General features: G+C 56.9%; 1 protein-coding gene and 1 long non-coding RNA gene across 5 annotated transcripts in view; both read left to right on the plus strand.

Moving 5' to 3' along the window:
• ARID3A (AT-rich interaction domain 3A) overlaps positions 1–13,115 on the plus strand; it is a 49,910-nt gene that overhangs the window by 31,050 nt on the left and 5,745 nt on the right. For all 4 annotated transcript variants that reach the window (XM_016934503.4, XM_016934506.4, XM_016934505.4 and 1 more), the window contains exons 4-8: positions 3,051–3,123; positions 7,201–7,384; positions 7,786–8,033; positions 9,513–9,809; positions 11,340–11,438. In XM_016934503.4, the coding sequence (XP_016789992.3) occupies positions 3,051–3,123; positions 7,201–7,384; positions 7,786–8,033; positions 9,513–9,809; positions 11,340–11,438 (901 nt within the window). The remainder of the gene's footprint in view (positions 1–3,050; positions 3,124–7,200; positions 7,385–7,785; positions 8,034–9,512; positions 9,810–11,339; positions 11,439–13,115) is intronic.
• Positions 3,132–5,237, plus strand: LOC134809056 (uncharacterized). Its single transcript, XR_010153644.1, has 2 exons — positions 3,132–4,902; positions 5,081–5,237. It is a non-coding gene; the product is annotated as an uncharacterized LOC134809056 (long non-coding RNA).

Below are 13,115 nucleotides of genomic sequence, written 5' to 3' on the forward strand. Positions count from 1 at the left end.
CCTTCCCGGAAGGCCTCACTGGGCCTCCAATACACAGACGGGGAAACTGAGGCCCAGAGAGGGGCAGGACGGCTGCAGGGTGATGGGGCCTTTGGCCGGCCTCCCCAGCACCTGGGATGTCCTCGCAGCAGGGGCTGGGCGTGGGTCTCCTTCTGGGCCCTAATGACCGATCATCCCAGCTGAGGCCTAATTGGTGGTTTCAAGGCTCCCCACTGCCCAGCCAGCCACATTCCCCCCGAGCTTAATTGGCAGCCTGGTATTTGTCGCAGCTCCTCCTCGGCAAATTGGCCCCCGCCTGAACTCCGCTTTCTAATTATCCCTGCCGGCTTTCCCCCACCCTGCCCGCCCGTCGGCGGGGGGCTGGGGGACCTCCTGGCTCCTTGTACCCCAGACGGAGCCTCTTTCCCCTCTGGAAGACGTTCCGGGGCCTGGTGATCTTCTTCCTCCCCAGCCACCACCCTGGCAGGCAGAGGCGATTGGTGGCTCATTTCATAGCTGGAGGCTGAGACTCCAGGCTCCAGGTGCGGGGAAGCCAGCAGGAGACAGGAGGACCGGGATGGGAAGCAGGACGGGGCTCTGGGCCAAGTCCCCACCAGCCCCCAGGCTCTGGTCCCGCACTCACCGCTGTGTCTCAGTTTCCTCACCTGCAAAGCAGAGCCAGTTCTCAGAACAAATGCGCTCCCGTCCGGCTCTCAGGACAGCCCCGGGAGGCACGCTGGTGACTTTTTGCAGCGATTTGCTGTGTGAACTCAGGCAGGCACTGTCGTAGGGTAAATTGTGTCCCCCAAAGAAAAGGTGGAGGGCGGTGGCTCCCGCCTGTGACCCCAGCACTTTGAGAAGGCAACACGTGAGGATCGAGGGAGCCCAGGAGGTCGAGACCAGCCAGGGCAACATAGAAAGACCCATCTCTACAAAAGAAAATGTAAAAACTTAGCCGGGTGTGATGGCGAGTGCCTGTGGTCCCAGCCACTTGGGCAGCTGAGGCAGGAGAATCCCTTGAGCCCAGGAGGTTGAGGCTGCAGTGAGCTATGATTGCGCCACTGCACTCCAGGCTGGGCAACAGAGTGAGACCCTGTCTCCAAAAAAAAAAGAAATAGGCCGGGCGCAGTGGCTCATGCCCATAATCCCAGCACTTTAGGAGACTGAGGCAGTTGGATCACGAGGTCAGGAGACCATCCTGGCCAAATGGTGAAAACTCCGTCTCTACTAAAAATACAAAAAAATTAGCCGGGCGTGGTGGCGGGCGCCTGTAGTCCCAGCTACTCCGAGAGGCTGAGGCAGGAGAATGGCGTGAACCCGGGAGGTGGAGCTTGCAGTGAGCCAAGATCGCGCCACTGCACTCCAGCCTGGGCGACGAGCGAGACTCCGTCTCACAAAAAAAAAAAAAAAAAGAAAAAAGAAAAAGAAAAGAAGAGGACAGGTTCAAGCACTGGATTCCCAGTACCTGTGACAGGACCTCATTTGGAAATGGGGGAACTTACTGACATACAATCACGTGTTGACACTTTGGTCAACCTCAGACCGCAGATGGGACGGTGGTCCCACAGGATTAGAATTCCATATTTCTAGTGGCTCACACCTGTAATCCCAGCACTTCGGGAGGCCGAGGCGGGCGGATCACGAGGTCAGGAGATTGAGACCATCCTGGCTAACATGGTGAAACCCCGTCTCCACTAAAAATACAAAAAATTATCCGGGCATGGTGGTGGGCGCCTGTAGTCCCAGCTACTCGGGAGGCTGAGGCAGGAGAATGAAGTGAACCCGGGAGGTGGAACTTGCGGTGAGCCGAGATTGCACCACTGCACTCCAGCCTGGGGACAGCGAGACTCCGTCTCAAAAAAAAAAAAAAATTCCATATTTCTTGTGCACCTTTTCTGTGTTCAGCTGTGTTAGACGCACAGACACTCATGCTCACGTTGCCACTGCCTACGGGACCCAGGACAGCCACAGATTTGTAGCCCAGGAGCGCTGGCTGGGCTGTGCCTGTGCCTGGGTGTGTGGGAGGCTCCACCCGTGAGGTGTGTGTGACTCACTCCTTGATGTTCACACTGACGAAATCACCAACAGACATTTATCAGGACGCATCCTGCACGAAGACAGAGGCAGAGCCTGGAGCGACGCGGCCACAAGCCCAGGAACCTGGAGCCCCCAGAAGCCGTGAGAGGCAGGAAGGTTCCTCCCTTGGAGACTTCGGAGGGAACGCAGCCCTGCAGACATCTTTTGTTTTGTTTTGTTTTCAGAGACAGGGTTGCGTTCTGTCGCCCAGGCTGGAGTGCAGTGGTGCGGTCTCAGCTCACTTCAGCCTCCACTGCCCAGGCTCAAGCAATCCTCCCACCTCAGCCTCCCGAGTGGCCGGGACTGTAGGCATGAGCCACCCCACCTGGGTAACTTTTTGTTATCATAATGTAGAGATGGGGTCTCACTATGTTGCCCAGGCTGGTCTTGAATTCCCGGGCTCAAGCGATTCACCCGCCTCCCAAGGTGCTGGGATTACAGGTGTGAGCCGCCACCCTGAAGAGAAGTCGGTTTTGGACTTCCGGGCTCCAGGACCGCGGGAGAATAGATTTCTGTTGCTTTAAGCTGCAACGTGTGGCTGTAGGGAGTTAAGGATCGATTTGAGATGAGGTGGCCCTAAAACCAGCAGGCTGGTGTCCTGAGAAGAGGAGAGAGAGACGGGGAGACGGTCTTGTGGAGACGGAGGCAGAGACTGGAGCACTGCGGCCACAAGCCAGGACGCACCTTGATCTGGGGTTCCCGGGCCCCTGGACCGGGAGAGGACACTGTCTTGTCCCAGGCCACCTGGTTTCTGGTGCCTCCTTGCAGACCCTCTGGGAAGCTCGTTCACCGGCATTTCTGTCTTGCAGCCTTGTGGTTCTTCACCTGCCCAGCGGGGGTCTCCGGCTCTGTTTCGGCTCTGGCAGCAGCTTGGGGGTCCTAGGGGTGGTGACCCCTGCTCCTGTCCTCCTGACCTGGCCTCCAGTGCAGGAGGGACATGGTTCCCACACCTGAGCTCTGGCACCAACTAACCCATCCCCTCTCCGCCCTCACAGCTCTACGAACTCGATGGGGACCCCAAGAGGAAGGAATTCCTGGATGACTTGTTCAGCTTCATGCAGAAGCGAGGTGAGCCCTCTGCCCCCACCCCCCTGGAGGGAGGTCACAGAAACAGGGCTGTAGGAGGGGCCCCACTGGCTCCAGGTATGTCGGGGCAGTGGTGAGCACCCCGTGGCTGGAGGCATCCAAGGCTCCTAAATCGGGAGGGACCTCGGGGTGTCTTGGGGGGAAACACATCCTGCCATGGAGGTTTGATGCGGGAGGCACGCCTGTGAGTCTAAGGGGTAGGTCCCTTGGTGGGGGGCAGGGCAGTCTCAGGGCCCCAACCCAGAACAGACAGTCCAGGTCGTCTCCTTAGCATCCAGGGTGCAGTGCAGTGGGGGTCCCCACTACTGGGTAATGGGGGAGTGGAGCCACAGCCTCTGTGTTTAGGGAGTGGGGTCAGATCCGGGCTGGCCAGGTGGGTGCAGGTGCGGCAGGACAGAAGCCCCCCGCCCGGCCGCGAGATGGCTTAGAGCCTAATGATCTCATGGCGGCCAATGCGACGTTTGAGTCCTGGCCCCTCCCCTCTTCCCACCAGGGCCTCAGTTTCCCCATCTGTAAAAATGGGACACAAACAGTCCCTGCCCAAAACTCAGTGGCCAGCAGGTACCCCAGATGTGCTGAGTGCAGGGCCGCTGTTTACTGTGCACACTTATTGGGCACCAACGGTATACCAGGCTCTGTGCCCCCAAAGTCTCCTGGCCTAGAGAGGGCAGGTCTGGGCTGGTGTCCAGGTGGGGAAACTGAGGTCCAGACACAAGACAGACTCAGGCGACCAAGGGTAGCCGGGGTGTCCCAGCGGCCATTCCCAGGCCCCACCCCAGCTTAGAGTGACCACGGGGCAGAGAGAGTGCGGCAAGGGCTTCCGTCTCGCCTCCAAGTCCTCGTCGGCCGGAGAGGGTCCTAGGAGCGTCTGCCGCCAGGTAGGAGCCGCCCCAACCCCCTGGACACTCCTCTAGGGCAGGGAGCTAGCTCCGATCCCCACTGTTCAGACGGGGGAGGAGGCCTCGGGGCCCACAGAGGCCGGAAGGGGTGGGGCAGAGGGCTCTGTCCCCGCACTTGGGGCCGTCACAGGGGCCCGCTGTGTCCCAGCCTCCGCCCACCCCTCCCCTGGCTTCTATAAACACGGGCCCCGGCCCGCCACTGCCAGCCGCCCGCCCGGAAGGGAAGGAGGAGGAGGGTTGTGGGCCCCCCGGCCCACACTGCCCAGCGGCCTCCGAGTTAACCCCTCCCGTGCTGGGAACAGAGGATCCAGACCCGGGACCTGGGCGGGGGCCCCTCCTGTGTTATCCTCCAAGGCCAGGCTTGACCAGGGCCCACTGCCCCCTGTGAGGCTGGACAGATCCTCCCCATGACCCTTTATCATCCTGTTCGCACCTGCTCAGCCCTGACCACTCTGCTGTGGGGCTCCGACCTCCTGGGTCCAAAGCCAACCCGTTTTGCTGTTACCCGTGCCTGGTACAGTGCCTGGTGTCCTGGGGGTACTTAGAAAGCACGGTGAGGGCTGGGCATGGTGGCTCACACCTGTAATCCCTGCACTTTGGGAGGCCGAGGCAGGTGGATCACTTGAGGTCAGGAGTTCGAGACCAGCCTGGCCAACATGGTGAAACCCCGTCTCTACTAAAAGTACAAAAATTGGCCAGGCGTGGTGGCAGGCGCCTGTAATCCCAGCTACTTGAGAGGCTGAGGCAGGAGAATTGCTTGAATCCAGGAGGCAGAGGTTGCAGTGAGCCGAGATCACACCACTGCACTCCAGCCTGGGTGACAGAGCGAGCCCCTGTCTCAAACAAACAAAAAGCAAGCATGGTAGGCTGCTCATGCGTGTGGGTGAGATGGGGGCCCCTGGCACGTGGGGCCGTGAGGGTTGGTGTCCAGCTTTACCTCCCTCTCCAAGCTGGGAATTCCTACAGGACAGGAGCCAGCAAGCTCCTATGCATCCCTCAAAACCCAGCCTCAAAGCTCCCTCTTCCTTGCCTTCCTCCAGGAGCTTCCTGCTCTGTAATGGGGGCCCTTGGAGCTGAGAATCCGTCAGGTGAACCTGCCCATCACCCCCAACTTCACGATCTTCCTCTCCTTCACTCCAGACAGAGAGAAATAATTTTTTTTTTCCCTGTGTCACAAAGTAAAAACCTCTAACTAAATTTCTCAGAATTCTCTGGGGGCTAGAAGTGAGGGAGGGGTCCTGACCACACCCCCTCCCCTCAGCAGCAGCAGCTGGACCACCTGACCTGCTGTTCCCTGACAACCTCCCCACCCTTCCTTATCTGGGCCCCACGACGGGCCCTGGTGATGCTCCCAGCTCCTTCTGTAAACATCCTCCTCCCGCCGCAGAGCCAGGGCGCGGCCCTGGGAACCAACCCTCTGCTGCTGATCCTTTTTTTTTTTTTGAGACAGAGTTTTGCTTTTGTTGCTGAGGCTGGAGTGCAATGGCGGGGTCTCGGCTCTCTGCAACCTCCACCTCCCAGGTTCAAGTGATTCCCCTGCCTCAGCCTCCTGAGTAGCTGGGATTACAGGCGCCTGCCACCACGCCCGGCTAATTTTTGTATTTTTAGTAGAGACGGGGTTTCTCCCTATTGGCCAGGCTGGTCTCGAACTCCTGACCTCGGGTGATCCGCCCGCCTCAGCCTCCCAAAGTGCTGGAATGACAGGCTTGAGCCACCGCGCCCGGCCTAAAGCCGTTACTTTTACTTTGCAAACTCTGAGGCCTAAACTGGTGTCCCGAGTGGGGCCGGGCGGAGGCTCTGGGCAGGTTTCCGGGCTGATCCTGCAGCTGAAACCCGGCGCGGCTCCTCTTGCCCAGGCTGTAAAGTGGGTTTCAGGTGGGGTCGGGTCTGAGGCTCATCTTCCTCCAACCTGGGACCTCCTCCATTCACTGGCGGTTTTGCAACCTGGGAAGGGCCTGGAAGTGGCGGAGGGTGGTGGGAGGTGTTTCTGGAAGGTCAGGCACCGGGGGTTCCGGGGGTAGCAGGCCTCGACCAGGCAGAGGGCCGGCTGCTCACTCAGGGCTGCACCCGCTCTCCAGCCAGTCACATCCCAGAACCTCGATGTCCACGTCCCCATCCCTAACAGGGTGATGGGCGTCCCCTCCCACCCCATGGTGAGTGGGCAGCAGCTATGGCCTGGGCCACCTGCCCTCACTGGTCTTCACTGCGCGCCTACTGTATGCCACTGAGTGCTGGGACCCCACGTAGGCAGAACATGGGGTGGGGGCCACAGACTGTGCACAATTGATCTCCTAAGTGCAGAATTTCACGGACAGAATGAGAGGTTTAAGTGGGGGCTTGCCTACTGTCAGGCCAGGGAGGGGCTGGGCAGAGGTGGAGCTGACATCTGAAGCCAGAGGCTCCTGGTGCAGGGGCAGCCTGGGAGAGCCCTGGAGGGGGCAGGTAGGGCTGGAAGGGCGGGGAGGGGCCACGTCTGCAGCCGGCTCCAGGAGTTGAGGGGCAGGAACCTGAGTCAGCCCAGCCGCCTCTTCTTCCTGGGCCAGCCCACCTACCGCCCTTCCCCTGCCTAGGCTAATCCTCCCCCTTTCCCTCCCTGGCATAGCGTAGCCCACAACCCTCTCCTCCTGGGCTAGCCCAACCCCCCATGTCGGGGCTAGCCCATCCCCTTCCCCTCCCTAGGCCGGTCCACAGCCCTCCATTCTCCAAACTTGAAATTGGGTAAGCCAGGCTTTACCCCTCGCCTGCCTGAGGCTGCAGAGCCCCTGTCAGTGTGGAGGGAACAGGCCTCTGGGAACATAGGCAGAGTTGTTTTGGCAGCTGCCGTGGTGTGTGGCGTGGAGAAGGAATAACAAAGATCCGGGCGTCTCCCGCACGTCCCTCGTCTCAGTAACCCTCCTCCCGAGGGCTGCGCTGTCCCTAAGCCCAGGTTACTGGTGGATAAACCGAGGCAGAGCTGCCCCCTCGGCACCCTCTCGAGCAGCGGTTCCCAGCCTGGATGATCCTGCACCCACGGAGGGCCCTGGGCAACGTCTGGAGACATCTGTGGTTGTCACAGCCTGGGCGGGGGAGTGCTCCTGGCATGGAGAGGGCGGAGGCCAGGACACTCGGCTCCCTGCAGTGCCCAGGTGGCCCCCAACCTCCCTCTCGCGCCTTCCCCCAGGGACACCTGTGAACCGCATCCCCATCATGGCCAAACAGGTCCTTGACCTGTTCATGCTGTACGTGCTGGTGACGGAGAAGGGCGGCCTCGTGGAGGTCATCAACAAGAAGCTGTGGCGTGAGATCACCAAGGGCCTCAACCTGCCCACGTCCATCACCAGCGCAGCCTTCACCCTGCGGACCCAGTGAGTGGCGGACGGTTGTGCCGAGGTCGGGCCAGGGCACTCTGAGCAGCCAGTGCAAGGGGCCTGCAGAAGAGGGACGGGGTGGTGGGCAGCTGCAGAGGAGGGGGCGGTGGGCAGCCGCAAAGGGCACAGGGCCACACCGTGCGTCCAGGGCCCGAGAGCGTCAAGTAGGGGTGCGAGGACCACACAGTCTCTGGGGTTGTGCAATCAGGGGCCATTGCGAGGAACAGCATTGAGATGGAGGGAATGGGCGAAGGCCCAGCAGCTCTGGGGGCTGCTGAGCAAGTCCAAGGGAAGAACCAGGGATGGTGGTGCCACAGTGGGGTTTACTTTGTACTGAAGGCCAAAGAGAGCCGTAGGGGTGACCCGGGTGCCATCCTCTTCCCTCGTCCCACCCACAGATACATGAAGTACCTGTACCCCTACGAGTGTGAGAAGCGGGGCCTCAGTAACCCCAATGAGCTCCAGGCAGCCATAGACAGCAACCGACGGGAGGGCCGGCGCCAGAGCTTTGGGGGCTCCCTCTTTGCCTACTCGCCAGGCGGGGCACACGGCATGCTCTCCTCACCCAAGCTACCTGTGTCCTCCCTGGGCCTGGCCGCAAGCACCAACGGCAGCTCCATCACCCCCGCCCCTAAGATCAAGAAAGGTAAGGGCCTGTGTGGGGCCTGGGGCGTGTTCCCAACTGAGCTTCAGCCTGGCTGTCTGACCTTGGGGGATACCTCTTCCCCTCTCTGGGTAACCAGGATGAAAAACCCTATAGTTGGCATGGAAAAGGGCTTCCAATCTACCAGTCGTCTGCCCATGGCAGACATTACCAATCCATCACCATTTTCTAATCCCACACAGGTGGCAGGCAGACATTGCTAATCAATCTGTGTTTCCAGTCTGTGGCCAAGGCAGACATTACTAATTGATCACTGTTTTTCCAGTCTACACTGAGGCAGGCATCATCAGTTGATCAGTTTTCCCTCCCACTGAGCCTCTGAATCCTCCATAACACAGAGGTACCAACAGCACACACAGCAGTGTCACCTCAGTTTGCCTGTCTGAGTTACCATTTCTCATCTGGGCAACATAGTGAGACCCCATCTCAAAAAAAAAAAAAAATTAGCTGGGCGTGGCAGCGTGCACCTGTGGTCCCAGCTACCCAGGAAGCTGAGGTGGTCAGATGGGTTGAGCCCAGGAGGTCGAGGCTGTGGTGAACTGAGATTACACCACTGCACTACAGCCTGAGCAACAGTAGTGAGACCCAGTCTAAAAAAATTTTTTTTAGGCCAGGCACAGTGGCTCACGCCTGTAGTCCCAGCACTTCGGGAGGCTGAGGCAGGCGGATCGCTTGAGGTCAGGAGTTTGAGACCAGCCTGATCAATATGGTGAAACCCTATCTCTACTAAAAATACAAAAATTAGCCGGGTGTGGTGGCGCACACCAAAAATTAGCTACTTGGGAGGCTGAGGCAGGAGAATCGCTTGAACCCAGGTGGCAGAGGTTGCGGTGAGCCAAGATCACGTCACTGCATTCCAGCCTCGGCGACAGAGTGAGACTCCGTGTCAAAAAAAAAAAAAAAATATTAGCTTAGTGTGGTGGTGGGCGCCTGTAATCCCAGCTACTCAGGAGACTGAGGCAGAAGAATCACCTGAGCCTGAGAGGCAGAGGTTGCAGTGAGCAGGGATCGCGCCACTGCCCTCCAGCCTAAGCAACAGAGCGAGACTCTGTCTCAAAGAAAAAAAAAAAGGCTAGGCGCGGTGGCTCACGCCTGTAATCCCAGCACTTTGGGAGGCCAAGGTGGGCGGATCACCTGAGGTCGGGAGTTCAAGACCAGCCTGGCCAACATGGAGAAACCCTGTCTCTACTAAAAATACAAAATTAGCCAGGCGTGGTGGTGGGTGCCTGTTTCCCAGCTACTAGGGAGGCTAAGGCAGGAGAATCACTTGAACCCGGGAGGCAGAGGTTGCTGTGAGCTGAGATCGCACCATTGCACTCCAGCCTGGGCAACAAGAGTGAAACTCCGTCTCAAAAAAAAAAAAAAGAAAAGAAAAGAAAAAAGAAGGTGCATGTTCCTGCCTTGAGTGGAAGGCAGGGCCCAGCCCCTCCTGGCCACCAATTCCCCTTTTTTCCTACCTAGAGGAGGACTCAGCCATCCCCATCACAGTCCCTGGCCGCCTGCCTGTCTCCCTGGCGGGCCACCCTGTGGTGGCAGCCCAGGCAGCAGCTGTGCAAGCAGCAGCCGCCCAAGCAGCTGTGGCCGCACAGGCAGCTGCCCTGGAACAGCTGCGGGAGAAGCTGGAGTCTGCAGAGCCTCCGGAGAAGAAGATGGCCCTGGTGGCCGATGAGCAGCAACGGCTGATGCAACGTGCACTCCAGCAGAACTTCCTGGCCATGGCGGCCCAGCTGCCCATGAGCATTCGGATCAACAGCCAAGGTACTGCCCTCGTGCCCAGACCCGCTGTGCTTCCTGCATGTGTCACACGGTGAGGGCCTTGGAGCCTACATATGTAAAGAGTGCCAACAAATCAATAAGAAAAAAAAAGCTGGGTGTAGTGGCTGACATCTGTAATCCCAGCACTTTGGGAGGCCGAGGTGGGTGGATCACTGGAGGTCAGGAGTTCGAGATCAGCCTGGGCAACATGGTGAAACTCCATCTCTACTAAAAATACAACAAATTAGCCGGGCATGGCAGCGCACCCCTGTAGTCCCAGCTACTTGGGAGGCTGAGGCAGGAGAATCACATGAACTGGGAGGTGGAGGTTGCAGTGAGCCGAGATAACGCCACTGCACTCCAGCCTGGGCAACAAGAGCAAAACTCCATCTCAAAAAAAATAATAATAATAAAGTAAACTGGCTGGGCACCGTGGCTCATGCCTATAATCCCAGCACTTTGGGAGGCTGAAATGGGAGGATTGCTTGAGCCCAGGAATTTGAGATCAGCCTGAGCAACACAGTGAGATGCCATCTCTACAAAAGTTAGCTGGGCGTGGTGGCACGCTCCTGTAGCCCCAGCTACTCGGGAGGCTGAGATGGGAGGATCACTTGAGCCCAGGAGGTTGAGGCTGCAGTGAGCCATGATTGCACCACTGCATTCCAGCCTGGGTGACAGAGCAAGACCTGGTCTCAAAAACAAGGTAAAAAAAAACCAAAGCGGAGTATGGACAAATACACTTATTCAACAAATAAATATTGAGCACCTACTGTGTGCACTGGTGACAGCATGAATGTGACAGACACTGTCTACACCTTGTAAAGCTAAAATCTAGTTGGCGAGACAGACAGAAAACAGAACATGTCACAGGTGTCTTTATGATCAGAAATGGCAGTTTTGGCCGGGCGCGGTGGCCCACGCCTGTAATCCCAGCACTTTGGGAGGCCGAGGTGGGCGGATCACCTGAGGCCAGGACTTCAAGACCAGCCTGGCCAACATGGTGAAACTCCGTCTCTACTAAAAATACAAAAATTAGCCGGGTGTGCTGGTGTGCACCCATAGTCCCAGCTACCCAGGAGGCTGAGGCAGGAGAATTGCTTGAACCCTGAAGGTGGAGGTTGCAGTGAGCCGAGATCACGTCACTGCACTCCAGCCTGGGTGACAGAGTGATACTCCGTCTCAAAAAAAAAAAAAAAAAAGAAACTCATTTGTTCGGCTGGGCACAGTGGCTCATGCCTATAATCCCAGCACTTTGGGAGGCCGAGGCGGGTGGATCATGAGGTCAAGAGATCGAGACCATCCTGGCCAACATGGTGAAACCCCATCTCTACTAAAAATACAAAAAATTAGCCGGGCGTGGTGGCGGGTAGTCCCAGCTACTGGGAGGCTGAGGCAGGAGAATGGCGTGAACCCAGGAGGCAGAGCTTGCAGTGAGCTGAGATCGCGCCACTGCACTCCAGCCTGGGCAACAGAGTGAGACTCCATCTCAAAAAAAAAGGAAAAAAAGAAACTAATTTGTTCTTCTTCCCACAGCCTCCGAAAGCCGCCAGGACTCTGCTGTGAACCTGACAGGCACCAACGGCAGCAACAGCATCAGCATGTCGGTGGAGATCAACGGCATCATGTACACAGGTAGGACCCCTGAGGCCACGCCCTGCCTGGACCTTGCCTCTCCCGCCGCCGTGAACTCAGGACCCTGAGTTGCGCCTGGTGCCACCTGCTTGAACCCAGGTGTGCGGGCGAGCAGGGCACGGCCAGGGGCTTTGCAGGACAAACAGTCAAGACTGATGGAGAGGATACCATCATTCACCCGGTGCCACGCTCAGCCCAGAGGGGGTCGTCCACAGATACATATTCAGTGTGACGTTGGATGGTTCACATTCCTAGTTTTTTGTTTTAATGAGACGGAGTCTTGCACAGACATGCACCAGCACACCTGGTTAATTTTTAAATTTTTTGTTGCTCTTTAAATTTTAAATTGCTTTGTTGCTCAGACCGGTCTTGAACTCTGGGCTCACGCAATCTTCCTGCCTCGGCCTCCCAAAGTGCTGGGATTACAGGCGTGAGCCACCGCACCCAGCCAATCCCAGCATTTTCGGAGGCTGAGGAGCAAAGAATGTATAAGCCCAGGGGTTAGAGACGTTGAGGCTGCAGCAAGCTGTGATGATGCCACTGCACTCCAGCCTGGGCCACAGACCGAGACCCTGTCTCTTGAAAAAAAATTTAATGAATGTATTTTTTATTTTTTTTAATTTGTAATTTGTAATTTTTGTGGGTACATAGTAGGTATATGTATTTATGGGTTTTATGAGATGTTTTATACTGGCATCCAATGCCTAATAATCACATCAGGGTAAATGAGGTATCCAAACAATTGAATCTAGGCTGGGTGCAGTGGCTCATGGCTATAGTTCCAGCACTTCGGGAGGTTAACACGGGAGGATCACTTGAGCCCAGGAGTTCGAGACCAGTCTGGGCAACATAGTGAGACCCCATCTCTCCTAAAAATATAAAAATCAGCAGGGCGTGGTGGCAGGCGCCCATAGTCCCAGCTACTCGGGAGGCTGAGGAGGGAGGATCACTTAAGCCCAGGAGGTGGAGGTTGCAGTGAGTCAAGATCACACCATTGCACTCCAGCCTGGGTGAAAGAGTGAGATCCCGTCCTTCTCTCTCTCTATATATCTATATATAGATATATTGATAGATATAGCTATAGCTATATATAGATATATATATAGATTAGATATAGATTTATATGTATCTATAAATACATATATACTTTTATATCTATATCTACATATATATATATTGTTGTTGTTTTTTCTTTTGAGAGGGAGTCTTCCCTCTGTCACCCAGGCTGGAGTGCAGTGGCGCGATCTTGACTCACTGCAACCTGTGCCTCCTGGGTTCGAGCGATTCTCCTGCCTCAGCCTCCCCAAGTAGCTGGGACTACAGGCGTGTGTCACCACACCCAGCTAATTTTTTTTTGTATTTTTAGTAGAGATGAGGTTTCACCATGTTGGCCAGGCTGGTTTCGGACTCTTGACCTCAGGTGATCCGCCTGCCTCGGCCTCCCAAAGTTCTGGGATTACAGGCATGAACCACCGCGCCCACCCTATATATACATATTTTTTTAAATAAAATGAATTAAAAAGTTGCCAGGCACAGTAGGTCACACCTGTAATCCCAGCAGTTTGGGAGGCTGATGTGGGTGGGTCACGAGGTCAGGAGTTCAAGACCAGCCTGATCAACATGGTGAAACCCCATCTCCCCTAAAAATACAAGAATTAGCGAGGTGTGCTGGCGTGT

This window comes from Pan troglodytes, chromosome 20 (genome assembly GCF_028858775.2).
Source record: "Pan troglodytes isolate AG18354 chromosome 20, NHGRI_mPanTro3-v2.0_pri, whole genome shotgun sequence".
In the NCBI taxonomy this organism is placed as follows: Eukaryota; Metazoa; Chordata; class Mammalia; order Primates; family Hominidae; genus Pan; species Pan troglodytes.